Genomic DNA, 27976 nt, shown 5'->3' on the forward strand with positions numbered 1-27976 from the left:
ATGGGGCTCATGGTCAATGGAAATTGGTCTTCTAAGGGATCTCGGCCCATTCTCCCAGTCTATGACACTAAAAGCCTCTGATAGTCAAAAATATGGAAGAAATATTGCTGGGATATCAACTGTGGTCAAAATTGATAAAATTTCTACAGATTAACAAGTGTATGTATGTACAAAGAGATTTATATACACGTATGTGTGTGTATTATATAACATTTATCTACTTCTTGAAGAATGCTGTTAGAATTTGTTTTAAAAGCTAATTCAACTTCAAGATGGCCAAAAAAAGGCAAGGCCTTTGCCGACCTCTGGTTAGTTTTATATGTGTTTATTCATCTTTTTGTCTCCTAGAACATTTTCTACAGCAGCTCCTCCAACCTTTACCCTCCTTCTCAAATCTTCAATCTCACTGCCTCCTTTTCAGAGAAGCCACAGGCCATCTGATGTAAGCTGCCTCAATTCCAAGCCTCCCCGTGTCAACATTAGCTCATTTCTCTTTAGCCCCTCTCTGGGAGAAAGATCAACCTCTTTTCCAAGGGAATTCTTTCACTTAGCACCTGAATCAATCAATCCCCATCCTAATTCTTTCATATATTATCTGATCCTCATAACCTTATGTAGTAGATATTATTATAAATCTCTCAATCATTGTTTCTTCATCTCTAAAATGGGGATAAATGACTTAGCCAACAGTATTTGGCATTAAGTGATAAAACCAGCACTGAAGTCTGGTTTTTCTATTTCCAAAGCCTCTCTAATCTTCTTCTTCTTCTTTAATTTTTTAAAAAGATTTTATTTATTTATTTATTTGACAGAGAGAGAGAACACAAGCAGGGGGAGTGGGAGATGGAGAAGCAGGCTTCCCGCAGAGCAGGGAGCCCAATGTGGGGCTCGATCCCAGGACCCTGGGATCAAGACTTGAGCTGAAGGCAGACGCTTAACGACTGAGCCACCCAGGCGCCCCCCACCTTTTTTTTTTAAGTAGGCTGCATGCTGGCGTGGAGCCCAGTGCGGGGCTTGAACTCTTGAGATCTAGACCTGAGCTGAGATCAAGAGTTGGACGCTTAACCGACTGAGTCCCCCAAGCCTCTCTTAACTTTCTGATCATCTTCTCGCTCTCACGTCACAATGAACTGCTCCAGTGGTTAAGGTCTCTACTCCCTCACAGCCTTCCCTCACAATCTATCTCCAAAACCTCTACAACATAAGTATTATCTCTCTACATATATGATCTTACGAAATTTACTATAGCATGATGTAGGAGAAAAAGCACAAGTTTGAAAGTCAGATAGATGTATGAATTCTGGCTCCATCAAGTTCTAGTCTGTGACTTTAGGGTCGATAACCTCTCCTTGAACCTGTTTCCTTATGCGTAGTGATGATAATACTAACTGGTTTATCTTTATAGTTAAGTTTTCTCTCTTCAGTATAAGGCAATAAGGTTAGGGGCTAAGAGAATGGGGCTGCTGAGCCAGACTGACTGGGTCCGAATCCTGGCTCAATACTTACAAATTATGTGACTTCAGGCAGGTCATTTAACCTCTCTCTGCCCCAATTTCCTTCTATGTAAAATGGGAGAGATAATAGTACCCATCTCACAAGGTTGTTAGGGGGTTTAAATGAACACATTAGAATGCTCAATCAACATTACCTATTAAGGCACTAGATCGTAAGTGCTTTGTGGGCAGGGAAGATGACTAATATCTGTATTTTCCATCATATCTCATACGTCAAAAACACTTAATATTTATTGATGAATCACGTCAGTTAAGCGTAGGACTCTGGATGCTGGAAATTTCAGGCAAAATATTTCTTCCCTGTCCCTTGCTTTCTATACCATCTGTAAACACACTACAGTGAGTGATCACTTTTCAGACTTAATTAACTACCCTGACAATTTTTACTAATGGTAACTCACTTTTAAGCTTCTTAAGCAAGTTAGCCCAGTGAACAGAACACTTGGGTGCTTTCATATTGTGTTTGTAATTGGAGCAATTAGGCTATATTACAATCTAGAAACTGATCACAATTTAATCTTTTCTTTTTTTACTCTTGATTCTTGAAAAGATAAAGGAGAGGCTTATTTTAAATAGCATTTTCCAGGATTTAGGTAGCTAAACCGACATGACAGAAATAAAATCATCGGTGGGCTGAATCTTGGAGGAGTGGATATTCCCAGAGTAAGGAGCCTTTTCATCCAGAAGTCAAGCTGAAAAATAAAGGTCTTAAAATAATATATTGACATAACAGCTATGATGGTATAAGAGTCAAAGAAAAGGTAAATGGCAGACAGTAATTAGGATTAGAAAACATTGATTCCCATGGCACTGAAAATACTTTGACCCAATCCCATCTATTCTCAAACTGGACTTGGGAGTTAGTTAGGAGGCTGTTTATCCATAGCCCCCATTGCCATACTGAGAAAATGGAACAGGCTAAAGAATGCCAAGTTGTGACAAAGCAAGCCCAGATTTGACTCCCAGATAACACCCTTCCACTTGATATTCGGCAAGAGATACCCTTGGTTTTCCTTTACAAAATACTAACACTAAGGTACTCCATTACCTTTTACTACCAGAAACATCAGGAAATGCAGTCAGTAATACCACTTTTCTATTTAGTTCAAGAGTTAGAAGAAGTTAATGATATCAACGACCACGGAGCAAATATTTTCAGGGCAATTCTAAGTACTTATTTGATACTAAAAAAATACTGTGTTTGCCTCTTATAAGACTAAGGAATTAAAAGAACTATTTTAAGCCTAACCTGAGAAAATGCAGTTATAAAACAATAATAATAGTATCACAGCTATCATTTATTGAACATTTACTTAGGGATCAGGTACTAAGCTAAAAACATTTCTTCCTCACAATAACCCTCCTATCATTTCCCCCAATTTATAGATCACAGTGTAAGAGGGTAAGGGACTCGCTTAAGATCACACAGAACAATTAGCACAGTGGGACAGGAATCCTGGTCTGACTCTAAAGCAGGAGTTGGCAAACCACAGTGATGCTTTGTTTGTGTATGGCCCATGAGCTAAGAACAGTTTTTTATGGTTTTTAGCTTTGTAAAAAGAAAAAAACAAAAAGAAGAAAATGCAACAGAGACCTATGTGACCCACAAAGTCAACAATATTTACTATCTGGCCCTTTACAGAAAAAAATTGTGGACCTCTGGTCTGAAGCCCTGCACCTTTAACCACTACATCATACTCTCTCCATAGGGAGGAAAGAGGCTTCTGTGATCAGTTCCTTGTTTTAACACCATAATACTCATTTGGCATTTAACTGAATTTAAGATGCCGTTATTTTCTTTATGTGATCTGTCTACCCAAGAAAGCTAAGTGCCTTGAAGGTGGGGATCTTCTATTTCTTTGTATTTTCTGTGCCTAACACATAGTTGGCTGACTAGCAAATGTTTGTTCAATATAGCAAATATAAATCATACATTGTTATACAGAGAAATTATATAGAGATGTGTAGCTTAAGGGGCGCTGCAAGTAAAATGCAAAAAATATGAAGTATGAAAACCATCTAATATGTCTAAAAACTAAGAATTCTAGGGAGCAGAGATATTTGCACACAGGCTTAGAATCATATTACCTTACGGATGAAAAATAAACCTGAGTTCATGCATTTTCCTGATGCACACAACTGCCTTGTTTTGTCACCCTTGAGATGCACATATGCACATTCCAGAAGTCTGTATTTACTGGAAAGGGCTGGGGAGGAGGGTCGTGGAGAAATGTCTCTTTTGTGCCAAGGCTTCTTCTACCTATTTGCAAGTCTGAGAAACAAAGCTCAACAAGCTCATCAGTTTAAGCCTGTTCCATATGAAGATAATCTTCACTCACGGACTGCACAGAAAGGATTGTCTGTCCACCCTCATGTCTTCAGCCACCTACACCCTCATAGTCACATTAAGACAGTCAGCAATATACATCTTTACCTCTCATGAGGCCTCGGAGCAGGCCAAAATGCCTATGAGCCCATGGTTCGATTTGCCCTTCTTGCTTTAAGACCAAAATATAAAAATACATAAATAAGAAACCTCAAAAAGAAAGCACACTAAGACACCAGAACTGAAGCCATTTACTCAGTGGTCTGTCAATAACCTTATGCCACCAGCAAGTCACCCATACTGCATATGCGTGGTGTTCCTAATCACTGTTTGGCTGAACTGTCCTGATCACCGTATAGTACAACACACTGCTGGGAGATCTTTAACTCTTTCCTGTCCTCACCTCGATACGCCTGGATTAGGAACGTAGACCATACGGATCCTAATCAGATATTACGAGCATAGTACAATAAATCAGGATGTCATTCAAAATACCCCAAGCCTTCCTTGTAGCTTCTTTTACGTTCGGGTTTTCACTTGGGCTACACGGGAGGTAAGGTTTTCATTCTCAACATCGAAAGGACAGGGCGTACGTAGCAAGAGCTGGGTGATGGGTAAAGGTGGACTCCGGTTCCAAAAGGAAGCCAGATCCTGAGCAGCAGAGATACTACTGCAGCTTCAGTGGACCTTAAACAAACTGACACCCCAGAGAAATAGATCGCTATGCTGTCTTCCCCTCCCCCAGTCCCCAGCCCAATCCGAGACACCGCACCCACTCCCTTCCCATCCTCAGTCCCGGGTCCCGAGCTTGGTAGGCAGAGGCGGAGGGGGGGGTGATGCGCGGAAGAAAAAGGGGGTGGGGTCGGAGGAAAAAAAGGTGTGGACAGGCAAAGGAAAGGGGGTGCGAAGCAGAGAAAACGGGGGGCGAGGCGGAGGAAATGGAGTGAGGCAGAAAAACGGGGGGCAAAACAGAAAAAGGGGAGATGAGGCTGAGAAACGGGGGTAGGGGAGAAGGCGAGGCAGAAAATGAAAGGAATCAGAAGGTGAGCCGAACGCAGGCCGAGCAGGGCCAGGAGAGGAGGCGAAGCAGCCGGCGGGCAGAGAAAGGGGGAGCGCCAGGGGGCGGACAAGGGTTGAGGCACTTGCCATAAATCATAGCCAGGCCGGTTTCATGCAGGAAGCGGGCCCGGCGGTGCTTGAAGAGCCAGATCGTGAGGATGGTGAGGGTGAGCAGCAGGATAAAGATGAGCAGGTTGGCGCTGTCCTGCCGGTGGCTCTCCTCGGCTTGCTTCTCGGACACGATCTCCTCGTCCATGGCTCTCGCCGCTCCGCCGGCGCCGTCCGAAGCCCCGGCCCAGCCAAAGACGCCCACTGCGAGGAGCAACCAGAGCGGCCGCATGAGCCGGCGGGCCCCGGGGCCACCGCCGCCGCCGCCACCGCCGCCGCGGCTGAAGGGCGCCCGCAGCCAGCCGCGCCGAGCCATGACTCCCCCCGCCCCCCGCCCCGCTCCTCACCCGCAGCCGCCCGCGGTCGGACCACTCCCCGAGGGCTCACGGGAAAGGGGCGGGGCCCCAGGGTAGCCGTCGGAGTGCGCGCCGCCGCCGCCGCCGCCGCCGCGGCCGCCGCGGCCGCCGCCACCGCCGCCGCTCTTAAAGGGGACGCGGCACTCCCGGCTCGCTCGGCCCCATCCCTTTGCCCTTTGGGCCTCCACCGCACCGGCTCCCCCCAGCCGCACACTCAGGTGCTGCCAGGGAACGAAAGGCTGTCGCATCTAGCCCACGGCCTTCCGGAAAAGAAACCTCAGCTCGGCGTAATCAAGCAGAGGCGGATCGAGCTAGGTCTACTTTGGTCCTATTCTTAGAGCTCTCAGGGGAATCGAGCTTTCATAACACATCTCAATATTGTCCCCCAGTGTCTCTTAACTGGATAAGAAGCTGTCCCCTCGGGGGACGCCTAGAACTCCATCTCTGTCATTTAAATCGGATTCTCCTTGTTCTGTCCTCACTGGGAAAAAACCAACAACACTGTAGTAGTTCATAAAAAATGGACTCAAAGGCAAGGAATATGCGTGTGTCTGTACGTTCAGTTTTCCTTACACGTCAACCACCCGAGATGCGAGTCATCTCTCACGTCAGGAACCCGTACAGAGACACTCGTTCATCTCGCAAAGAAGATTCAATCGGTGTGTGCTCAAATTTACCCAAGCTCCAAACACTCCTCTCCCTTCCCAAAGAGGAAATCTTTTGAGGTGTGGTGCGTTTCTCTTTCTCTTCTTGCTCCTTTTCCCTGCTGTTCTAACACAAATTTCCCCAGCTTGGAAGTCACCTTTGACACCATCTCTCATCTCTCTTCCTCCAAGAGTATTTTCTCTACTCTCAGCCTCTCCACCTGGCACCCCAGAAGATTCACAGTTCTCACCTCTTGGAGAACAGTGGCTTCCTGTTTTCTCCATATTTATCAAATCACACCTTAGTCTCTGTGGGCTTTTTGTCTTCTCTGGACTTTCATTTCTACCTCTACATGTATGCACTACAAATCCCCAGCCCTGACCTGCCACTCTCCCTTCAGGCCTCTACCAGTGGGATAGCACATCCTGTTGAGGGACCTACCAAGCTCAAAAACCTAGAACTGCTTTGAAGTGAGCTCATCTCCCCCTTACAAACACGAATTCTTTCTCAAATTTTGCATACCATCAGTGGTACTATCAATCCAATTCCTATCATTCTGTCTAGAACTCCTGATTTTTTTTTTTAAGATTTCATTTATTTATTTGACAGAGAGACAGCAAGAGCAGGAACACAAGCAAGGGGAGTGGGAGAGGGAGAGAGAGAAGCAGGCTTCCGGCTGAGCGTGGAGCCTGATGCGGGGCTCGATCCCAGGACCCTGGGACCATGACCCGAGCTGAAGGCAGACGCTTAACGACTGAGCCACCCAGGCGCCCCGCTAGAAGTCCTGATTCTTAAACGCTTTCATCTCATGGCTATATCACCTCCTTGCTAAGACAAATAACATCCGGGCAACTCCAAGCTACCCCATTCTGGATTCACTCCCACTAACCAGCTCTTTAAGTTCTGTGAGGATAGTGAGCTTAAAAAAAAAAAGACCCAGAACAGGTGTTCAACTCCAAATTCTGTCCCTGTCAGGTCAGGAACTGTACCAGGGACTGTGAGCCCATTTTCTCCTGTTAGTACTTGGGTCTGTCTGTACCTTCCCAAGAAATCTCATGGCTGCCTGTCCCCTACACCCTGGTTCCAGCCTAACCACACTGCCCTGTGCACACAGGGCTGGCCTTTACGAAACCCAGGTGAGGATCCTTCTCAGTCTCCCCACTGTCCCTTCCCCAGACCTAGCTTGATTACCCCAGAAGACCTAGCAAATTAGTTTACCTGTTTCTTCAGGACTGACCACCTAATCCAAGGCTGTTTTTTTTTTTTTTTAAAGATTTTATTTATTTGACAGAGAGAGACACAGTGAGAGAGGTTCGGAACACAAGCAAGAGGAGTAGGAGAGGGAGAAGCAGGCTTCCCGCGGAGCAGGGAGCCCGATGCGGGGCTCCATCCCAGGACCCTGGGATCATGACCTGAGCCGAAGGCAGACGCGTAACGGCTGAGCCACCCAGGCGCCCCTAATCCAAGGCTGTTTTGCCTCAGCACAGAATCATTTTTCAGTCTCTTATTAGTGTTTGGAACTTGGAAAAAAAAGAAAAAACCAAAGTCAGAGATTGCTTGCCTGACCAGTAAGCAAATGTCTTCAAGCGCCAGACTCTACCTCTGTTTACAGGCCCCAGCGACTTAGTATGCCCCCTCACCCAGCCACCTCTTTATATCACAGTTCCAGGAGGAATCTTGACATGGCAATGATTCTACCAAGCGGGCCAATCCCCATGAGTTTTGGCTCCCCTGAGAATGTACCCCTCTCTCAACCCAAGCCAGTTGCTGCACTGATGTCCCCTCTGTCTCCTCCTTTAACGGGTACTTGGATCTCACCCAGGACATCACGTGCTCTGAGGCTGTTTCAGGGGGTGCTATCTCCTCACCACCCCACTGTCTTACACATGCACACATACAGTATGTGCAACTCGCGCCCTGTATCATGTGGCCTGAAGGAGTTGCCACTCAGCTCACTTCCCCATTGCTGTTCCAAGCTCCTCACTCCTCCAGCCTTCATTTTAAGCTCTAACACTCTCCATTCCTTGTCACCTAATGACTTCCTGGTCACTCCTGTACATTCATGGAGGATGTGGGCATCTGGGTCACAGCAACCCTCCTCCCACCCCGCCCCGCCCCGCCCCGCCCCAGCCCTGCTTTCATGCTGGCTGATTCCATGCCCATACTGATAAATCACCTGGAATTTGAGCCTTGCCTCCTTTTTCACTGCGAAAATCAAGATCCTCAAGAAAATAGTCCTCACCTTCCTTACCCTGCCACCTACTTAGATATCCTATTAATGCCCCTTCTTTCTTCCTCCCCTCTAGCCTCAGTCAAAGAGATGTTTCCTCCTCCTTTATGAAACATACACTGCAATCTGTACTCTGCATTCCATCACCTCCTCCCTGCCTCTTCCAGGATCTACTCCAACCATCATCTCCCTCCACCATCTTCAATGGCTCCTTGTCCACTAGCTTTCTTTTTTTTTCTTTTTATTTTTTTTAAAGATTTTATTTATTTATCAGAGAGAGAGAGAGAACACAAGCAGGGGGAGAGACAGGGGGAAGGGCTGAGGGAGAGGGAGAAGCAGACTCTTTGCCGAACAGGGAGCCCGACTTGGGGCTCGATCCCAGGACCCTGGGATCATGACCTGAGCTGAAGGCAGACGCTTAACGACTGAGCCACCCAGGTGCCCCACTAGCTTTCTTTTTATTGAAGTCTAGTGGACACTAAGTGTTACATTATCAGTTTCAGGTGTACCACATGGTGATTCCACAAGTCTATATGTTCTGCTGGGCTCCCCACAAGTGTAGCTGCCATCTGTCCCCATGCAACGCCATTACAATACCACTGACTATACTCCCTATGCTGTGCCTTTCATCCCTGTGACTCATTTCTTACAAAACTGGCTCACTATCTCTTCCTGTTCTCCAAAACCACTTCCAGATCTCTTCTGAGAAACAGGCCTTTGTCTACCCCTGCCTCCACTACCACATTAGTTTTCTCTCCCCCTCAGAGATGAGCTTCTCCAAAGAGTTGGCTCCATTCTCCACACTCTCATCTGCTAGTCCAGAGATTAGCAATGTACAGCCAATGGAATCCGGTCTGCCACCTGTTTTGGTATGGCCTGAACCTAGGAATGCTTTATACATTTTTTTAAATGGCTGAACAAAAATCAAAAGAAGAACATTTCGTGACACATGAAAATGATGTGAAATTCACATTTCAGTGTCCATCAGTAAAGGTTTATTGGACACGGCCGTGCCCGTTTGTTTACCTATGGTCTGTGGCGGCTTTTGCACTGCAAGGCAGAGTTAAGTAGTTGCCAAAGAGACTGTAGAGTCTGCAGACAGCCTAAACTATTTACTGTCTGGTCCTTTACGGGCAAGGTTTGCTGACCTCGGCCTTGGTCTCCACCAACTGTCATTCCATACTTCCACTAGAGGGATCCTTCTGAAGCACACATCTGATTATATATAGCACAGCCCTGCTCCAAACCCTCCAGTGACCCCATTGTCGTCAGTTGTGGCTCCTTAGCCTGGCCCATGATGCTCCATAAGCCCCGACTCCCGACCACTTCTTCACCTCATAGCCCACCCTTCTCCCCCAAATATCTTTTGCTTCAGCCATTCTGAACTCTGCAGTCTCCTGAATGCTTCACGTGGTTTCCACACACGTATGTGCCTTTCAATGTGTTCCCTCTGCTTAAATGTCCTTCAACCCTTTCCTCACCTAACCTCTCTCCTCTGACAAAACTCAGAATAAAGGTCACTAAGCTTTCCGGGATGTCCTGACGCTGAGTTTGGGGCCCCTTGTATGAGCTCCCACAGGCCACTGGGCAACTCTCTCTCTTAGCCCTCCTGAAATATTGTCATGCTTGAGTTACATGTTTGTTACTCCATAGGTCATGGGTACTCTGAGGGCAGGAACCAGGCATTACTTATTTCTTTACTGACAACATCTAGCATAAGGTCTAACCAAAATAGGTACTCAGTAAAACACATCTGAGGGGCGCCTGGGTAGCTCAGTGGGTTAAGCGTCTGCCTTTGGCTCAGGTCATGATCCCGGGGTCCTGGGATCGAGCCCCATGTCAGGCTCTCTGCTCAGTGGGGAGCCTGCCACTCCCTCTGCTTGTGTGCTCTCTCTCTCTCTCTCTTTCTGTCAAATAAATAAAATCTTTTTAAAAAAATAAAACACACCTGAGCATCAATGAATATCTCTCAAATTTAACTGAGGACCAAGGAAATCTCCGTGTTTGCAGATGACATTAAATTCTCTTAGGGACATAGACTCAGTTCAAGGATTAAACTGAAAGAGGACTTTACAGTACTGGGTACATAGTAAGTGCTCAGTAAATACCTGATCACTGAAAAGTGTAGGTAAGTTTAGCCCAGTGGTTAGCACAGTCCTTGGCTCACCTGAGGTGCTTGATAAACACTGAATTGACTCATTCCCGTACTGGGGGAAAGGGGAAGGCTGGAAAGCAAAGTTGAGGCCATACTGTGGAAGATCTTTATGCCACAGACATTTTTAACTCATTCATTTCCCTGGTCAAAGCTTCCTCAATGTTAATTTGGCAGCAGAAAGGGGGAAGAATGAAATCTAGAGAGATGGGCAGTAGGGGAGGCCGGTTCAGAGGTTAGAAAAGTAAAAGAAAAAAAAGGGGGGGGGCTAGAAACACAGTCTTGCTGAAAAGTCAGAAGGCCTTAACTTACTGGATGCAGTAGGAATGGAAAAGAGAGGAGGGAGGCTGGGTACAGCAGCTGATGCAGAGGTAGGACTAACCCGTCATGGCAACTGATTGGGTGGGTAGATAGGGAATGCTTGAGGAAGAATGATTGGAAGACTACTCCAAGGTTCTGAACCCACATAACCTGAAAACCTAGGGCTGTTAATAGCATTAAAATGGGAGTCAGGAGGTACAGCTTGGCTGTGAACAGGTTGGATTTAAGGGACTGGCGGGATATCCAAGTGGAGGGTCTGCAATTCAGGAGTGAAGTCAGGACCAGTGAAAGATGTGGGAGCTACACACACAATATTGAAGTTATAGGAGTTCGTGTGTTCTCCAAAGAACAGAGGGTAGAAAGAGACCCAGTTTTAGGGCAGTGGTATAGGGAATGTGCATATTCAAGAAGTGGGAGAGGGGCACCCGGGTGGCTCAGTCGGTTAAGTGTCAGTTAAGCGTCGGACTCTTGATCTCAGCTCAGGTCTTAATCTCAGGGTTGTGGGTTCAGGCCCTGCATTGGGCTCCATGCTGGGTGTGGAGCCTACTTAAAAAAAAAAAAAAAAGAAGTGGGAGGAAGAATAGGTCACAAATATCAGTTGGGGGGGTCCTCTGGGTGGCTCAGTCAGTTAAATGCCCCACTCTTGATTTTGGCTCAGGTTATGATCTCAGGTTCATGAGATCGAGCCCTGCGTTGGGCTCCCTGATCAGCACATCGTCTGCTAGGGGTTCTCTCTCCCTCTCCCTCTGCGCCCCTCCCCCTCACCAGATGCATGCTTGCCCATTCTCCCTTGCTCTCTAAAAAAACAAACAACAACAACAACAAAAACCCAAATATCAGTTAGGACCCAGTATAGTGCTAGAGTTTTACATTTATTTTTTTTTATTTTTTTATTTTTTTTAAAGATTTTTATTTATTTATTCATGAGAGACAGAGAGAGAGAGGCAGAGGGAGAAGCAGGCTCCCAAGGAGCAGAGAGCCCGATGCGGGACTCGATCCCAGGACCCTGGGATCATGACCTGAGCCGAAGGCAGACGCTTAACCATCTGAGCCACCCAGGCGCCCGAGTTTTACATTTATTTCCTGAACATACCAGCTCAGTGTGCTACAAAAGCGAATAAGACTTTTGGTGTCATTTTCAATGTCAAGGCTACTTGAAATAAATAATCATATTAACCCCAGACAAGTAACCTAGGATACTTTGTGCAGATGTGGTAATGAAACCCCAAGAGAGATATTAGTAGATCTAGAAATGGTCCAGAGAAGAGCAATTAAAATAACCAAAGGGGAGAAGCAACTGATGTTTTTAGAAAGACTAAAGGGATAAAGAACCCCTTTAGTCTGGAAAAATAGCTACAAGAATCTACAGAAGCAGCAGCAGCAATAATAATGGCTAACATTTACTGAGTACTCACCATGCGAGGTTATTCTTTTATTCAAGATTTTATTTTTCTAAAGTAATCTCCACACCCAACATGGGGCTCGAACTTACAACCCAGAGATCAAGAGTGGGATTATTCTAAATAATAGGATTGTGTTGTCTCACTCAATCCTAACAACAATCTTACCAGGTAAGTACTGTTATTATCTCCACTTTACAGATGAGGAAATTGAGGCACAGTGAAATTAAGTAACTTGCCCAATCTCCCGGATAGTAAAGGAGAAGCCAGGATTCAAACCCAATCTGATTCTAGAGCATATGCTTTTAACCACAGGGGTATAAACCTTTCAGTAAACAGGTCTTAAAGATATGAATCAAGTAACCACAGTCTTGTTTACTGAGATTCAAAACTCAGTAAATGCCAAGGTGCCACTTAATGCATTAAGAGGGATACATCGTTTCATTGTTTGAATTTCTTACACCGAACATACACCATTTTTGCAAAGAAATAAAAAAGAGATGATGCAATTTCAATATAAATGTTGAAAATACTAGTTAATCAAGCAGGTAGTAAAATTCTAGAATTAGTTACCCAGGGAGGTTGGAATAAATATAAATAGTTTGAAGAAAGGTTTAGTACCTACAATAGATATATTCCTCTTATAGATACCTATAATAGCAACATATTCCTAGGGAAAGTGGATTTTTGAACTAGGTAGGAAAGGACAGAGTGTTCAGGAAAGAGGGAGAATCTGCGTGGGAAATGGAGGCACATCTGAGTGGTGCATGAAGTCACTCGCCTAGTTGGGTGGCATGTAACCAAGTTAATTAACTTGAAAACAACTTGGGATTGCAGTGCTTTCTCTATTCAACAGACCATCCTGGGAAGACGTGATGAGCCTTCGTAAATAACATCTGGGTAGGAAACGCTTTAGAGATCATTATCCCCACCTTTAACAATTTCACATCATGGATCCTCTGTGCATATGGAAAATAGCTGTTTCTTTAGGAAAACTAAAGGCACTTCTGGGGTCACCTAGGAATTTAAATGCTCTTTCGCATGAAGTTTGACTTCTGTTCTAAGAGCTCACGAAAACATTGCTGCTCCTAGCTGTACCTTGCACTTTTGGAATGAACTCCAACCCAGAAAACAAGGTATGAATGGACCCAAGGTACTTATTTGAATGATACAATGATACAATCCTTGGTTAACTATGACTATGAATACCTTGGCTTCCCTTCATGTTAAAATTTACAGATGAGACCATTAAAATCCCACTCCCTGAATAGGAGTTAACCATTTATTTCTAGAAAATGTGAATCTAGTGTAGTTTCTTTTGCATCCGTACATGGGTAAGATATTCAAAAGAAGAGAATGGGGGGCATGCATCTTAAGGGTGTAGTGGAGAAAACTAAATTCGATGCTTGGCCACTTCCCTGAAGACTAGGATAATGTACTGGTGGCTTATACAAATACCAGATTTCTTACCGGCTCTTTTTTTCCCTGTAACCTCATCTTTTCAAAGGAAAGGAACCAGATCTCAGCTCCCTTAAGAAACCTAATCATTTTTCTGCTTCGGATAAATTAATATTAGCAGAGATAATTTAGTAGGATGCCTGAAAAGGCTATTTTCAATTTGACCATCATCAAAGCTAAAACCAAGGGTTAAGACTTTTTTTCCCGGTCAATTATCTTTTCTATCTAGCCACCTCCCAGGGGCGAAGGAAGCACTTTCCTGTCAAGTACAGAAAGATTATTTCCTGGTTCTTCCTGATTGTGTGGTTTATAAATATGCCTACATTTGTAAGAAATACATTACACTGTACTTGACATTGATTGAGTACTGTGTCAAATCTTGGCTTAGAAGTGAAAGAATTGGAGTGGGCCCAGACGAAAATAATGACCATAATTAAAAGTTTGGAAAATGAGATGGAGGACAAAAATTGTATAAAGGTAATCTGAAGGCTCTTGGATGCCTTCTTTATATTCTAATTTTTTTTCAGCTTTGAGGAAGCTCAAGTACGTCAGAAAATGTTTATCATCAATCGAGGGGTCATCAAAATTTAAGAGTATATGCAAGTCCCAGGGATTTCTGAACCCAATTCAAAAAAATGGAAGGACTCTCTATAGAGATCCTTTCAAACAAGGCTACATCACTCCCCACTTCTTTCCCATAATTCATTCAGCAAACATTCTTTGAATGCCTACCATATGTGACAGGCAATATTCTAGGCATGGACAGAAATCTTTGTTCTCTTGGAACTTACCTTCCAATGGGGGAAGAGAGACAGTGAACAATAATAACACAACAAACATAATAAACAGGTAAATTATAGAATATTTCAGAAGGTGATATTAAAGAAAGAAAGAAAGAAAGAAATAGAGCAGGTTAAGGGGACCAGGAATGGGAAGACTGCAAGTTTAAAAGGGGGTGTCCAGGATAGGCATCTTTGAGCAAATGAGAGTTAGCAAAATTGATGCAGCTAAAAAGTAGAATCCTGACAGGGCTGAGGGCATTTACCTTGTGATATGCAGCTTACAACGCTGTGCCAATCAGACAAGGGGCACTGGAGGAGTTGGTGCAGAGTTTGGAAAAATGGATGAATTCCGTCTTAGCCATATTCAGTTTGAAGTGCCGCAGGATAGAAATAAGCGATTAGCAGGTCTGGAAATGCAGGTCTGGAGCCAAAGAGAGACGTTTGAGATTGAGATGTCGCTTTGGAATTACTGTGTTACCGCTTGCGGTGGGAATGAAGAGGTGAGCTCGCCATAGGAGAGCAGAGTGGAAAGAAGGGGAGACTCTCACTAATGAATGTGTACATTTTAGGGGATGGAGACAAAGACAAATCGAGAAAGGAGAGTACACTTTTTTCCTGATCAGAGATAGAGGTGGGCTGGCGTTGTGCGCGTCCTTTTATTCCTCCCCTTTCATTTCTCCCTAACGTAAACTGCCTCTCTTCAGGACAAAGCCCTCCCGCGCGGCACCACACCCCTTGGGGCGCGAGTCTTTCTTCAAGACCTTTTGAAGGTAAGGAGAAGGGAACTAACTTTTACGGAGCATCCCACGCGTGCCACGTGTTTGGGGTTCCAAATACCGGGTTGTTCTCCTCTACACCCCACCCGCCTCTTCGCTTTCACACCCTTGCCTCCTTCAGCAGTGTTGGCTCCCAGAGGGCTGAAGCACTGTACCCGCCAGCAGAAAACAAAGGACCCAGCGGGACGGAAAAGCAAAGCAAACAAACAAACCCCCCTGCGAGGAGTAGAGACCCAGCGCCGCCGGCCTTGAACCTCCGCCTCCAGCCCTCCCGGTGCCCCGCCCCTCGGCCCCGCCCGGGTCTCTCGCGGGCCCTGCCCCTTGCTCCGCGGCCCGCGCTCATTCGCTGGCGCCCTTCCGCCCCGCTTCCCCGTGGATCCGCTTTCGCCTCCTTCGGTACGCTCTCCGCTTAGCTCCGCCCCTCACGGAGAGACCGTGCACGCAGGCTCGGCTCATGGTCACTCGCGGACCTTATTCCGTGTCGCTTTCCCCTTCTTCCCGGCATTCCTGCTTCCGCTTTCTCACGGCTCTTTGGTTTTTCCACCTCTGAGGCACTTCGCGCCCAGGGGTTCGGTGACGTCATCTCTCTGCGCTGCGCGGACACCCGCCAGTGGAAGAAGGAACCGCTCGCCGCCCTTCGCCTCTTTTGTTGGGCTGCTGCTTCTCCGGAATCATGGCGCCGTCACTGTGGAAGGGGCTGGTGGGCGTCGGCCTCTTTGCCCTAGCCCACGCGGCCTTTTCCGCTGCGCAGCGTAAGTGCTGGGGGAACCGCGACCGCTCCTGTGTGGGACTCCGGGGGTGGTGTGTGGGAGCACCCTGAGGGAGTGTCGGACCGAGTGTCCCAGGAATGGTCATTTGAGCCCTTAGAGTTGGGTGGTGACTCCGAGAAGCGGCGCGGGGCTTCCCGGTGGAAGGCTCGGAGTCTGAGTTTGAGGAGATGGGCACCTGAGATTGCAGCAGGGGTGGAAGGGGAAGAGGGTGTCTGGGAGAGGGCTCTGAGCTGGCTGCAGGGTGGGCAAAGAGGGAGTCTGTGTCAGGCTGCAGGGTGGCCAGAGAGGGAGTAGGTCCGGGAATCCGGGACAGGTGATGTCAGATCCAGCGTGGGACTGAGCAGGCAAAGTGTCAGATTGAGGACCTCGATGCTCATGGTCCCATGACAACTAGGTGGACAACATCTTGGGTACTTCTGGGCTGTCCAGGCAGAGACTGAGAAGTTAAGTGACCGTTTGCCTCATGGGGGCACTGTGGTACAGGAGAAAGAGCACTGGACTGGGAGTCTGGAGGGCTGGTTCTGAAAAACTTGCTTTACCGCTAAATCTGTGTGACCTTGGGCAAGTCATGTCCCTTCTCTGAGCCTTCATTGAGGTGAATTTTAATTCTTGCTTTTTCTATGTCACAGAGTCACTGGGAAGTTTAAAAGAAAAAAAGTAAAAGTACTTTAGCATACACATACAATTGTATCATCAAGAAGAAACTTGGAGTCTAGCAGAGGAGGTGGTGCCGTCTTGAGACAGCTGATCTGTTTGTGGTCTTCCTTCTCTACTAGACCAGGGGTCAGCAAACTGGCCTGTGGGCCAAATGCAGACTCTCTTCTGTTTTTGTAGTGAGCTAAGAATGTTTTCACATTTTAATTTGTTGGGGGAAAAAAAGCAAAAGAATATCATTTTATGATCCATGACAGTTACATAAAATCCAAGTTTCAGTGTCCATCAATGAAGTTTTCCCGGCAGATAGTCACACCCATTCGTTTAGGTATTGTCTGGCTGCTTTCCAAGTGGGGAGTTGAGTAGTTGACACAGAGACAGTATGGCCTGCAAAGCCCAAAATATTTGTTATCTGACTTTTTACGGGAAAAGTTTGCTAACCTTTGCCCCAGCCTATAGAGCCCACGAGGGCAGCCCATTTTGTTCATTGCTGCGATCCTTGTGCCTAGCACAGTGTTCCCCACAGTAGGTACTCAGTAAATTTGTTGAATGAAGGAAGTGAATTCAAAGTTGAACTTTATTCATTTGCTAGATTACTTTCCATCTTCAGGAATAAAGTAGAAAATGAAATGTGAATTCCTCCAAAGCTTTAATTTTTTTTTCAAGATAAAACCTTTTGTTTGTTATATAGAATTAAAATGATCCAGTTATTTTAACTACTTTTTACAAACATGTATTGACATTTGTCTGATGGAAACTCAGCTTTATTTTTAAATACATTTTTTTTTGAAATTTTACAGAAAAGTTGCAAAGATAGTAGAGTTACTGTATACCCCCACCCAGTTTCCTGCATTGATAACACTTTCTATTACCACGGTATATTGTCACAACTAAGAAACTGACATTGGTATAATACTACTAACTAAAGTCTAACTTTTATTTGGGTTTTACCAGTTTTTCCAATAAGGTCTTCTATTCCAGGAATCAAGCAGGGTATCACATTACATTTGGTTGTCATGTTTCCCCGGTCTTCTCTATTCTGTGACAGTTTCTCCAAAGCTCCAGTCTTAAATGACGACAATAATAATAGCTAACGTTTATTAAATGCTTACTATGTGCCAGGCACTGAACTAAGCGCTTTACATCTATCATCTAATTCAGTCCTACCAAAAGCCCTGTGAGGTAGCTATTGTTGTTACCGCTCTTGAAAGATGAAGTTGAGACACGCAGTTTGTGCAAGCTGGGAAACTTGCATAAACTGACAGCGATGATGGTGGGGCCAGGATTCAAAGATAAGCAGTTTGACTCTAGAGCCTATGTGCTACACTGCTTTATGAAATTCAGTTTTGTGTAAGTGGTTGAAATTGCGCTGTGCTTAGGTGCCAGAGGTACAGTGATGCCCCAAGGGAGTTCAAAGTCAAGTGGAATCAGTAAAGAACCACAATAAAGTGATACAGATGCTATGCTAAGAGTATGTCAGGATGCGTGGAGACAGGCCGGGGATGGGAGGTGGGAGACGAGAGGGTTAAGGGAATATCTTAGAGCCTTGAGGCTCAAGGGTGTTCAACGGACCAGCCTCCAGGGAATCGCCTGGGAGCTTGTTAGAAATGCAGAAACTCAGGCCCCGCCCCAGAGTTTATTGAATCCTAATCTGCATTTTAATAAGATCCCCAGGTGATCTGTCTGCACATTCGTTTGAGAAGCACTACCCTAGAGATCAGGATACTGTGGAGTACTGCGTCATTTTCTACAATTGGCTTCAGCTGTAAAATTTTACAGTACTCGAGCAAGGAGATCTCTAAAGTCCAACCCCTTCGTTTTACAGATGAGGAAATGCCTGGTTAGAGGTAGTGTTAGAGTCCGATTAGGCTGCATGCAAAGACGAAAGCTGGCTAGGAATTGAACGGACAAGTAGGAAGTTAGCCAAACCTATTTTTGGTATTGGATTGATGTTTCTTTTACACAGGTCCTTATGTTAAACCTGTAAGATAAAACTTCAGAAATGTCTCTAAACACATTTTCTTTTAAGAGTCACTGCATGTTCACTCACAGCAATTTGGGTTTTTAAGTCCACAGCACATTGTTAAGTAGGGATCGTGCCAGGTTTTTCTAGAATTAGGATTTTGTGTTTTTGTGTCTCCGGTGAGATGAGAATGCCTTGTGGCATTTGTCACTGCAGTGGGACCTCTTTATAATGCTCATGTTGCAAAAGGACTAATATTTACCTTTGAAGCTAATTGTGTCGTGTTAGACTGTAGCAGCAGATAGCAAGCACACTGTTGTGCTATGGCAAGCTCACCTTTGCTGGGATGAACTTTGTTATGGCGGAATGGCTACCATGTATCTACTGTAATCTTCACACTATCCCCATTTTACTGTTGCAGACACTTAGCAGAAAGATACTGTATTTCTTTGATTCTGAGACACACTCCCCCTCCCACTCCTACATTTTAACACTCTGAAATTGAGATGCATGTTACAGTGCATGAAGATGTCTTAAGGTTTGATGAGATAAAGTCAGTGACAGTAAGTGGAGGAGCTGGTTTTATGATCCAGGCTTATCAGCTTCCAAATCCTGGTCCTTTTCTTTCATACCTTGCTGCTTCCTGAGGCTAAGGCAGCAGCAGAATTAGGACTTAATCAGAGAGGCAGAAATTGACGTTCTGGGGGCACCTGGGTGGCTCAGTCGTTAGGCGTCTGCCTTCGGCTTGGGTCAGGATCCCAGGGTCCTGGGATCGAGCCCCACATCGGGCTCCCTGCTCAGCGGGAAGCCTGCTTCTCCCTCTCCCATTCCCCCTGCTTGTGTTCCCTCTCTCGCTGTGTCTCTCTCTGTCAAATAAACAAATAAAATCTTAAAAAAAAAAAAAAGGAAATTGACGTTCTGGAATTTCTCCTATCCCACCGCTGCCCCAACATAGTCTCTCAGGAAAAAAACATGTCCATGCCAGTATTACTTTATCCATACCTTGTGATGGCGGTGCTATTTCAGAGTTGAGGTTTTCTGTAGGATTATCCGTTTTTAAATAATTGTGATTTCTTTGACCAGTTAGTGAAAGAAACTTGTTAGTTTCAGAGGATTCTAGTTTTCCCATAGTACCGAAAGGAAAAAAAAAAAAAAAACCAACATGTTTAGGTATTTCTTCCTCATACTTGCTCACCTTTCACTCTTACCGTGTTTTGTAAGGTGACAAAGCAGGTCATGATGAAAGTAAAATAGTTCAAGATCAGGCTGACTGCCTTACAAGATAGAGGTTTTTGAGGAATCCGGGATTAGCATTACTTTATGTAGCATATAAGTCAGCCGCTTCTTTGGTATATTGATTTGCTTGCATTTTAAGAAAGAAAAATGGGCTACAATTTCCTTAATGGTATGCTTCTGGTTTATAGATCGTTCTTATATGCGATTAACAGAAAAGGAAGATGAATCACTGCCAATAGATGTAAGTTGGTCATTTATATTCCGTTAAAATATATTTTAAAAATTAGCCACATAGCTTATAATAATTTTTTACTGGTTCTTGTTCTCTTAAAATTTTCCAGACATGAAGTAACATCTGTTCACTACTTTACTCTTTGTCACTCATTGTGAAACCCGAAGATTTGGAAACAAAAGATTTCTCTGTTTGGTTTCTAGAACTGTAGTTTAAGTAGTCGTTCTAGAAGTTGCTCTGTTCATAGTCTGAGATGGACTTAAGTTGATTACTTGACTTTATTTCTTAGCAAAGTTCCTTTTTATGTAAAGTCTAAGAACAAGCAAAACTAAACATTGTTTAGGGACATATATGTAGGTGGCAAAAGTAAAGAAAAACAAGGAAGTGTTTTTTTTTTTTTTAAGCTGAAATGATATGTGAACTTCACTCACCATTTTTTTTTATCTTTAATGGATTTTAAATGACAAGATAGTAACTTCTTTGTAACAGAATCAAGCAGTAAGCATAAAAAGTAAAACTGACCCCATACAATAAAAAAGACAAGTGACCTCACTGCTCAGCAGTTCTGCTGCTACTCCCACCAGTTTGGAGTGTGTCAGTAGTTCAGCTCTCCTCCAGTGCATAAACAGCATTCTTTATTTACATTATGTATAGTTTTACCTAATCAAAACAGTTTTTCTTTTAAAAAGTTATTATCTATGTGTATATATGTATAGTTTTATAATCAGCCTTTTATTACTTAACATTATTTATCTTGACGTAACTTCATGATAACTCATAGATTTGCCACATTCTTGTTAATGGTGCCTATGATTGCATTGTATGAAATAGGTCTTGGTTCACTGGTGGCAGGAATGTGTAAGCTGGTATAACGTGACATTAGTTTTAATTCAGAAAGTTAGAGTAATAGCTTGTGGCTAATTTTGACTTTAGTTGTCTGTAATGAAAGTTATGATAGATGGGACTATTAAGCCACTCTCCTATCACCTTTGCTTTGCTTTGTGGTAGATTACCCCTCCCCCAATACCACACACATATTCATTTATATCTACTTAAAATGGCTTGCTTCTGTTTACAAACTGGGAAATCTGAAAAATGCAGAAAAATCACAGTCAAGAAAATCAAATGTGCCTGTAATCCCAGGTTGGTTAATATCAAACACTGCAAGTTTTTGCTTGCACAACCTCTTTGGAAAACGTTTTGGTATTACCTAGTGAAGTTGAATGTGTGTATACTCTCCCCCAGTGATTCTACTCGCATGTGCCAGGAGACCTACTGCAGGATATCTCTATAGGCATTGTGAAAGTAACACACAGGAAACAGCCCACATAGCCATCAGCAGTGGAATGAATAAATTGTGGTATTTTCATATAATGAAATATAGAATACAAAGAGAATGAATGGCTCTAAGGATATACTACAACAGGGATGAATCTCACAAAAAAAGTTCAAAGATGGGAAAAAGTAAGCAATATACTTTTTAGAGGTACATACATATCTGGTAAAATTATAAAGAAAAGCCTTAAAGAATTGATTAATATACAATTCAGTACAATAGTTAACTATAGTTAACTATCGTTAACTTTGAGGGGGTTGGTGAAGGAAATAATTGGAGAGGGACACGTGGGACTTGAAAGGGACTGGTAGTTTTATTTCTTAAGCTGGGTGGTGGGTCCAGGGGTATTCTTCTTTATACTCTATGATATTTAACAATAATACATTAACAAAGTCTTAGTTGCTCTTGGAAGCAGGTAATAGTTGGTAACTGAGTTCTGAATGGCTCAGTACCTGTTTGCTATTTGAGCAAAACCTAGAAGTATTTTTGCAGCTGCTCCACAGAATTTGTAGAAGGTTTTATTGTGTCTGAGTTCAAATTATTTAAAGTGAGAATTGACTCGATAGGATCTGGGAGAAATACGTGTCAGAGGCTAAAAAGAGATGGAGGGAAAATTATAAATTTTTATGATGACATTTGTATGTTATTTGATAATCTCAATCTTTATACTCACAGATAGTTCTTCAGACACTTCTGGCCTTTGCAGTTACCTGTTATGGTATAGTTCATATTGCAGGAGAGTTTAAAGACATGGATGCCACTTCAGAACTAAAAAATAAGTAAGTCCTTCCCTTTTCATAGGCACTTCGTTTCATAGGGGTTTTGCTTCATTTACATAATTTAAAATGTATGTTTTCTGGTACATAAAAGTTGATTTTGTTTTTACATTTTGATGATGCAGTTTGTGTGAATAATGAGGTCAAAATATTGAGGCAGTGTTTGATATGATAGAAAAATGGAAGTTGAATGACAGATTATTGACATTAGACTCAGATGTCATGTTATATTTGCTTAAAATTATTTATTGGTTCGATGGGTGGAAGGGGATAGACAAATAGGAAGATATTCCCTCAGAAATGTTTTCCTTTCATCTTTTCTTTTTTCCTTCCCTCCCCTCCCACCCCCCTCCCTTCCATTTTTTCCTCTTTTTATCCTCATGTCCCAGCTTAGTCTTTGGAAGAATAGGGGTTTTTGGTCCGTTTCCTCTATCACTTGAGCCTAGACTGTGACCTAAACTGCTCTTTGGCCTTTTCCTATTCTTGGATTACAGTATATTTGTTATTCTGCTTTCTCTTTTCTCCTGTGCTGCTTCTAAGCTGTTTTCTTGAGCTTGGCTTGCTTTTCTTTTCCATATTGCTTACTTTCATAAAGTTATCCTTTAGCTTTGTTCAATTCCATCTCTGGACTTTACCTACCTTCTTGAGCCTGGAAATTTTAACCCTTTACAATGTGTCCTCAGAAGGGTTCACAATAAACATTTATTTGTTAGAAGAAACTCACCCCCTTGTTACTTTTACTTTTCAATTTACATTTTAAATAGTCACATGTCAGGCTTCCTGTTTTATGTAGGAGTATGCTTGGAATTTTAGGTGGGCTGACTTTGAGATTTGAGTTCTTATCAAGGCAGAGTTGTCTTTGTTCAGGAAAATAATGTTTAAACAAACCAGTACTAAAAGCCGTACACTTAGGTGTTTGTGAACTTTTTTCGACTACACATATCTCATTGGGAAAGAAGAAAGGATGCTCTACTATTACCACCCACTATAGTTCTTACAAAGAGTCTACCAAGAATCACAGGCAAAGGGCCAGGAAAGAAAGAAGTAAAACAGAATGGCATTAAGTAGGTGGTAGCAAAATATATAAATTTAGTAGGTGGTAGCAAAATATATGAGTTTGGACAACAGTAGGTACAGAAGGGCCAAAGGAGTTTTTTTGTTGTATTTGAAAGATTCTTGGAAACAGATCTATGAAATGATCATATTGCTTGAATAGTGAGGGCCAAATGAGAATAATCAAAGGTACAATCTATGTACTGGTTTTTTAAAAGACTATTTGGCATGGGCTAGCTAGTTTTAAGATTTATAGAAGTGATTAAAGCTGAGCGATTATTTGTGCTATAGTCATAGGCATCTTGGAAGGAGTGGCTGAAGGAAAGATTTGAGAGCTTTATGTTGCTTTTCCAGGTTTCTTATTTTCCTTGTACAGGAAAAAAAAAATCACGAGACCCAATATGATTGCCATGTCTAGCCTGATCTCATGGATTTAAACTTAGTTAAGAGTATAACCCATAGCAAATTCATAATTCATTAGAAGCCTGCTTGTTTTCAAATAGGCTTTTGTACAGGTGTATCTAAAGTGGATACTTTGTTTTTTTCTTTTAAGGACATTTGACACATTAAGGAATCACCCATCATTTTATGTATTTAACCATCGTGGTCGAGTACTGTTCCGGCCTTCGGATACAACAAACTCTTCAAATCAAGATGCATTGTCCTCGAACACATCATTGAAGTTACGAAAACTTGAATCACTGCGTCGTTAAGATTTTTACAAATTATAATAACAGGACAGGACACAGAGCTGGAATATTGGAGTTTGGGGTATAAAACACTCCCCCCATCATCAGTATTTATATTATATTGATCTTTCAGACCTAATTAAAAAAAGTCTGTGGCTCTTATTTGTACACTGTTAATCAAATCGTTAATGGAGCATAAGTTATCTGTGAAATGAGTCTTTTTGATCTTTCATAGAGAGAATTCTTTTTTCCATTTAAAACAAATTCATATCATTTGTAAAAGTCACTGTTTTGAACACATTACTTTGAAAAATGTTGATGATTTTGTAATTATTTATTTTCTTAGATTTCTTTTCTTTTGCACTTGAGTTTTTAGGATCCTTTTGGAAATAATGTGACTACTGCATTTTGCAGCATGAATGAAAGTTAAAAAGTCTTCGGTTCTTAACAACAAATGGACTTCTCTAAAGAGACCAAAATGGTGGCTTATCAGTTTTTCTTACGACCCCTAAAAAGTGGCTCTGCTTCAGCAGATGCTTGCCAGTTTTTAATTTCTCATGACTTCTTGCCCCACCCCACTCCCATATACCTCCTAACATTGACTGTCTTGTTTCATCACTTCTCTGGGGTTCTGTGTGCAGTGAGCAATTCTTGTGTCAGAAATTCTTTGTCATAAATATATTTAACAAATTCAACTTGCTGTAAAGCTACTTGTGTTCTCTTCATTTCTCTGTCAGAAATTTCCCCAGTTGGTTATGTAGTTAAAGAATAGTTGAAGACAGACCAAAAGACCATTCATGATTTCATGGATTATCCTGCCTGTGTAGAAAAATAGTAATCACTGAAGAAAACTGATTACTTGTCATCAGCCAGTTTAACTTATTCAAAGTCTCTGTTATTTTATTGCTTACTAAACTAGCAAATTAGTAAAACTAAAGGAAACTTCTCATCAAAGGTAGGCTTCAAAGGCATTGGGACAAATATGTTTTAAATATTTGGAACTAATATCTTCAATGAAAAACAATTAAAGTCATTTAAGAAACTGTTTTATAGCTTCGGATTCGTTAGCAGGCTTAGAGTTTTTCCATCTTTGTTGGATGCTGCCGAAGTTGAGGATGAGGGGACAGAGTAGACTTTTTTTAGAAACAGTAATTTTGGGTTTAGGGGATTTGGCTAGCCCTTTGATCTGCAGGGAGCTTAATATTTCTTTGTAAAGGAGGTTGCTTTTGTTGAACTGTACAGGTATGAAAACATTGCTTTCTTTGAATTGTATAGGTGCAAAGGGAATAACTATGCAGACTTGAAAAGCAACACGCTTTCGGCAAGAGTCATAAGAGGCCCTTCTGCTGGATGGCATTTTTCCCATTAGAAATGGACTTCAGCTCTTCTATTCTGCCTGGTAACACACAGCCCCAAAGCACGAGACTCTTTTGTCATTGAGCTTTTACTGTTGTTTAGTTTTGTTTTGCCAACCCAATGTATCAATGGAACACTGACTCTGCTCTCTAAGGAGAACAAAGTTAGAAATCTGCTGATAGCCCAAGATAATTTAGAAATGAGTTAAAAATGGAATTCAGGGGTTAATGTGATAATTAAATCAAAATATTGTATGAGAAACGAGCTCCTTCCATCAGGCTGGCCTGCCATTTCCTCAGGTGTGGCTTGATTCGAAAGGGCCTTTTCTCTTTGGGGGCTGCCTTCCTTTTTTATTATTTACATACCTTCAGTGCAGCCATTTAAAGGGTACAGTTCAATGGTTTTGTCATATATTCGCAAAGTTGTACAACCACTACCACAGTGCGTTTTAGGACATTTCTGTCACCCCCAGAAGAAACCCTGTACCCTTTAGCGGGTGCCTCTCATATCCCCCTGCCCCAGTGCCTCCCAGCTCCGGGCAACCACTAATGTACTTTCTGCCTCTCTAGATTCGCCTATTCTGGTCCTTTAATATGAATGGATTCTCACAATGTCTGGTCTTCAGTGACTGGCTTCCCAAGTATAGTTTTGTTCTATGTGGAGTGAGAACTTCTCCCCTTGAGAACTGTGATCGCTGTGAAAGGAAGTGGTTGGTCAAATCAGTAGATGTGGAGTAGGGAGGGCCAGGCACTTACCACGTTTCTTCGTCAATCTTAGGCTGAATGGCTTTTGCTCATAACCAAGCACTCGTGATATATGACTATTTATAATATTTTGGCTAGTCTCTAGAATGGATATTGAAATCTTTGCCTGTCCAGTCAGGAAAGTCCCAGTAAAAATGATGCCCCATAGTTTGGCAGAGAATTGACATAGTTTTCAGGTGCATCTAACTTTGCTAGCAGCTTGTATACCTCGGGCCAGGTGAGCTTCCCAAATTTCTTCTTCAGTTTCCTCCAGTGAATTTCTGTTTTCTTTTTCCAGTGTGTACCATAGGAATAGAGGTGGTTTGGGTGCATCGTAACAGTGCTAAATGGATTAAATTCAGAATTTTATTTATAATACTTTGAGACAGTCCATGACTACCTAGGGTAGTCCAAAAAAAATGTAGTGATGTAAGCTAGTTAAGCCTGCAGTTGATTGCGATTTTAGTGACATTCAGAAGTGTGCACTATCGAAGGCTCTCTAGAATATAGGAAGAGACTTCTTAATAACTAGGGAACCAGCCAAATGCTATGGGCTAATGGCCCAGCCACAGAAAATGCAGATCGGCGGATTGGACACCATGATGCTCTGTAACTCCCTAATGACTGTTTCCAAAGCACTGTGGCTTATTTTTGAGTGGCATGACAGCAGCTTCCTGGTTGTATGTGGCCTGTTTCCATGATGTATTGAGTAGTGTTGTTTGTTGTGAACATCGATGCCTGTAACACCAAGCTAAACACCTTCTTTTGGATATGTTTCCTCTCTTTAAATGGCCTTGCCCTGTCCAATAAATAAATGATTGTCTCACCCTGTTTTTGGTAGTGGTTTTTGTTTTTGTTTTTGTTTTTTAAATCTCATTCTCTTCTCTGTCCCCAGAAAAATGTAAGAGATAATTTTATGACTGTATTTTTTTTTCCAAGTGTGATGCTGTTCTACTAAATTCAATGGATACTTTACTTTTTATTGTACATGTAAAGTCGAATTGCAATTTTATGTTTTTTTTTAGAGTCTAAATAGAATGTGTAATCTCATTTATATTCCTAAATTATCAAAGGACCTTTGGGGTATAAGAATTTCAGTCCTTGAGTAGCAGTGTCCCATCATTCCATCACAAATTTGTTATAACTTTAGACTTAACGGGAAATCATTATGATTAAAAGCATCAGGGGGCAAATCCAGAGTCTGATGAAAACCCAAGGGGCAGTTCTGGTTTGTAAAACTTGGCACTTATCCAAATCAAGTATTCTTTAAAAAGGGAAAAATAAAGATGATATATGCATGTGGCAAAAACAAAAAAATCAGATGGTACAGAAAGGCATGTCATTAAAACTTGTCCCCTTCCCTCCTGTGCCTAATGCCTCTCTCCAAAGGGAATCAGCTTAGAGTATCCTGTATATTCGTTTGGGGAAAAATTATTTACCAGCCAATATATATTTTAAAAACTTTACCTTAATGGAATCAGACATTCTTCTGTACGTTGCTGTTTTTTGCTACCTGTGTCTTACAAGATCTTTCTGTATCAGAATATACAGAAATACCTCAGTATTTTTAATGACCGTGTGGTTTTCCAATGTAGGAATGTGTTACAAATGTTCAAACACTGAGAGGATCTCAGGTTGTTTTCAATATTTTACTATAGCTAAACCATATTGCAGTGAACATAGTTATACATATAATGAGATTATACCCAGAGTTAATTCTTAGCAATAGAATTGCTGGATCAAAGGGTATTTTTCATTTTCAATTAAGTAGTTATTGCCAAATTGTTCTCCAGGAATCTTGGCCCAGTTATTCTCCCACGTATAATTTGTAAGAACAATTATTTCCGAGGCCCACGCTGATACTGGGTACTAAACTTTTGAACATTTGATCATCTGAAACGGAATAAATGATATCTTACATCTTGCGTTAGCTATATTGCATGTTAATGAAGGATATGGAACACATTTTCATGCTTATTGGTTACTTATATTTCATTTTCTGTGAACTGTGTGGTCATGTTCTGTTTTCTATTAGATGATT

At 42.6% G+C, this 27976-nt stretch overlaps 2 protein-coding genes across 7 annotated transcripts in view; one reads left to right on the forward strand and one right to left on the reverse strand.

Annotated features, from left to right (window-relative positions):
- SLC9A6 (solute carrier family 9 member A6) overlaps nt 1-14630 on the reverse strand; it is a 60793-nt gene extending 46163 nt beyond the window's left edge. For 4 of the 6 annotated variants that reach the window (XR_014141181.1, XM_081808211.1, XM_081808210.1 and 1 more), the window contains exon 1: nt 4987-5344. Coding sequence is in view for 5 of the 6 variants with exons in the window: in XM_081808211.1 (XP_081664337.1) it covers nt 4987-5323 (337 nt within the window). In the remaining variant the exon portion in view is untranslated. The other 2 variants (XM_081808213.1, XM_081808212.1) reach the window with 2 other exon arrangements.
- Nucleotides 14631-15509: 879 nt separating this feature from the next.
- Nucleotides 15510-26766, forward strand: MMGT1 (membrane magnesium transporter 1). The gene is made up of 4 exons (XM_006740562.3): nt 15510-15879; nt 19939-19991; nt 21994-22097; nt 23701-26766. Exons 1-4 carry the CDS (start codon nt 15801-15803, stop codon nt 23858-23860), a joined length of 396 nt encoding a protein of 131 aa, XP_006740625.1. The 5' UTR covers nt 15510-15800; the 3' UTR covers nt 23861-26766.
- Nucleotides 26767-27976: the final 1210 nt, after the last annotated feature.

Source organism: Leptonychotes weddellii, chromosome X (genome assembly GCF_054177405.1).
Source record: "Leptonychotes weddellii isolate Sample4059 chromosome X, ASM5417740v2, whole genome shotgun sequence".
Classification (NCBI taxonomy): Eukaryota; Metazoa; Chordata; class Mammalia; order Carnivora; family Phocidae; genus Leptonychotes; species Leptonychotes weddellii.

Excerpts from the sequence above, each read along its gene's own strand:
- MMGT1 (XM_006740562.3), top strand. The coding sequence starts at position 15,801 with ATGGCGCCGTCACTGTGGAAGGGGCTGGTGGGCGTCGGCCTCTTTGCC. Across the intron at positions 15,880-19,938 it reads GGCCTTTTCCGCTGCGCAGC|ATCGTTCTTATATGCGATTA; the intron begins GTAAGTGCTGGG and ends TCTGGTTTATAG. Across the intron at positions 22,098-23,700 it reads ACTTCAGAACTAAAAAATAA|GACATTTGACACATTAAGGA; the intron begins GTAAGTCCTTCC and ends TTTTCTTTTAAG.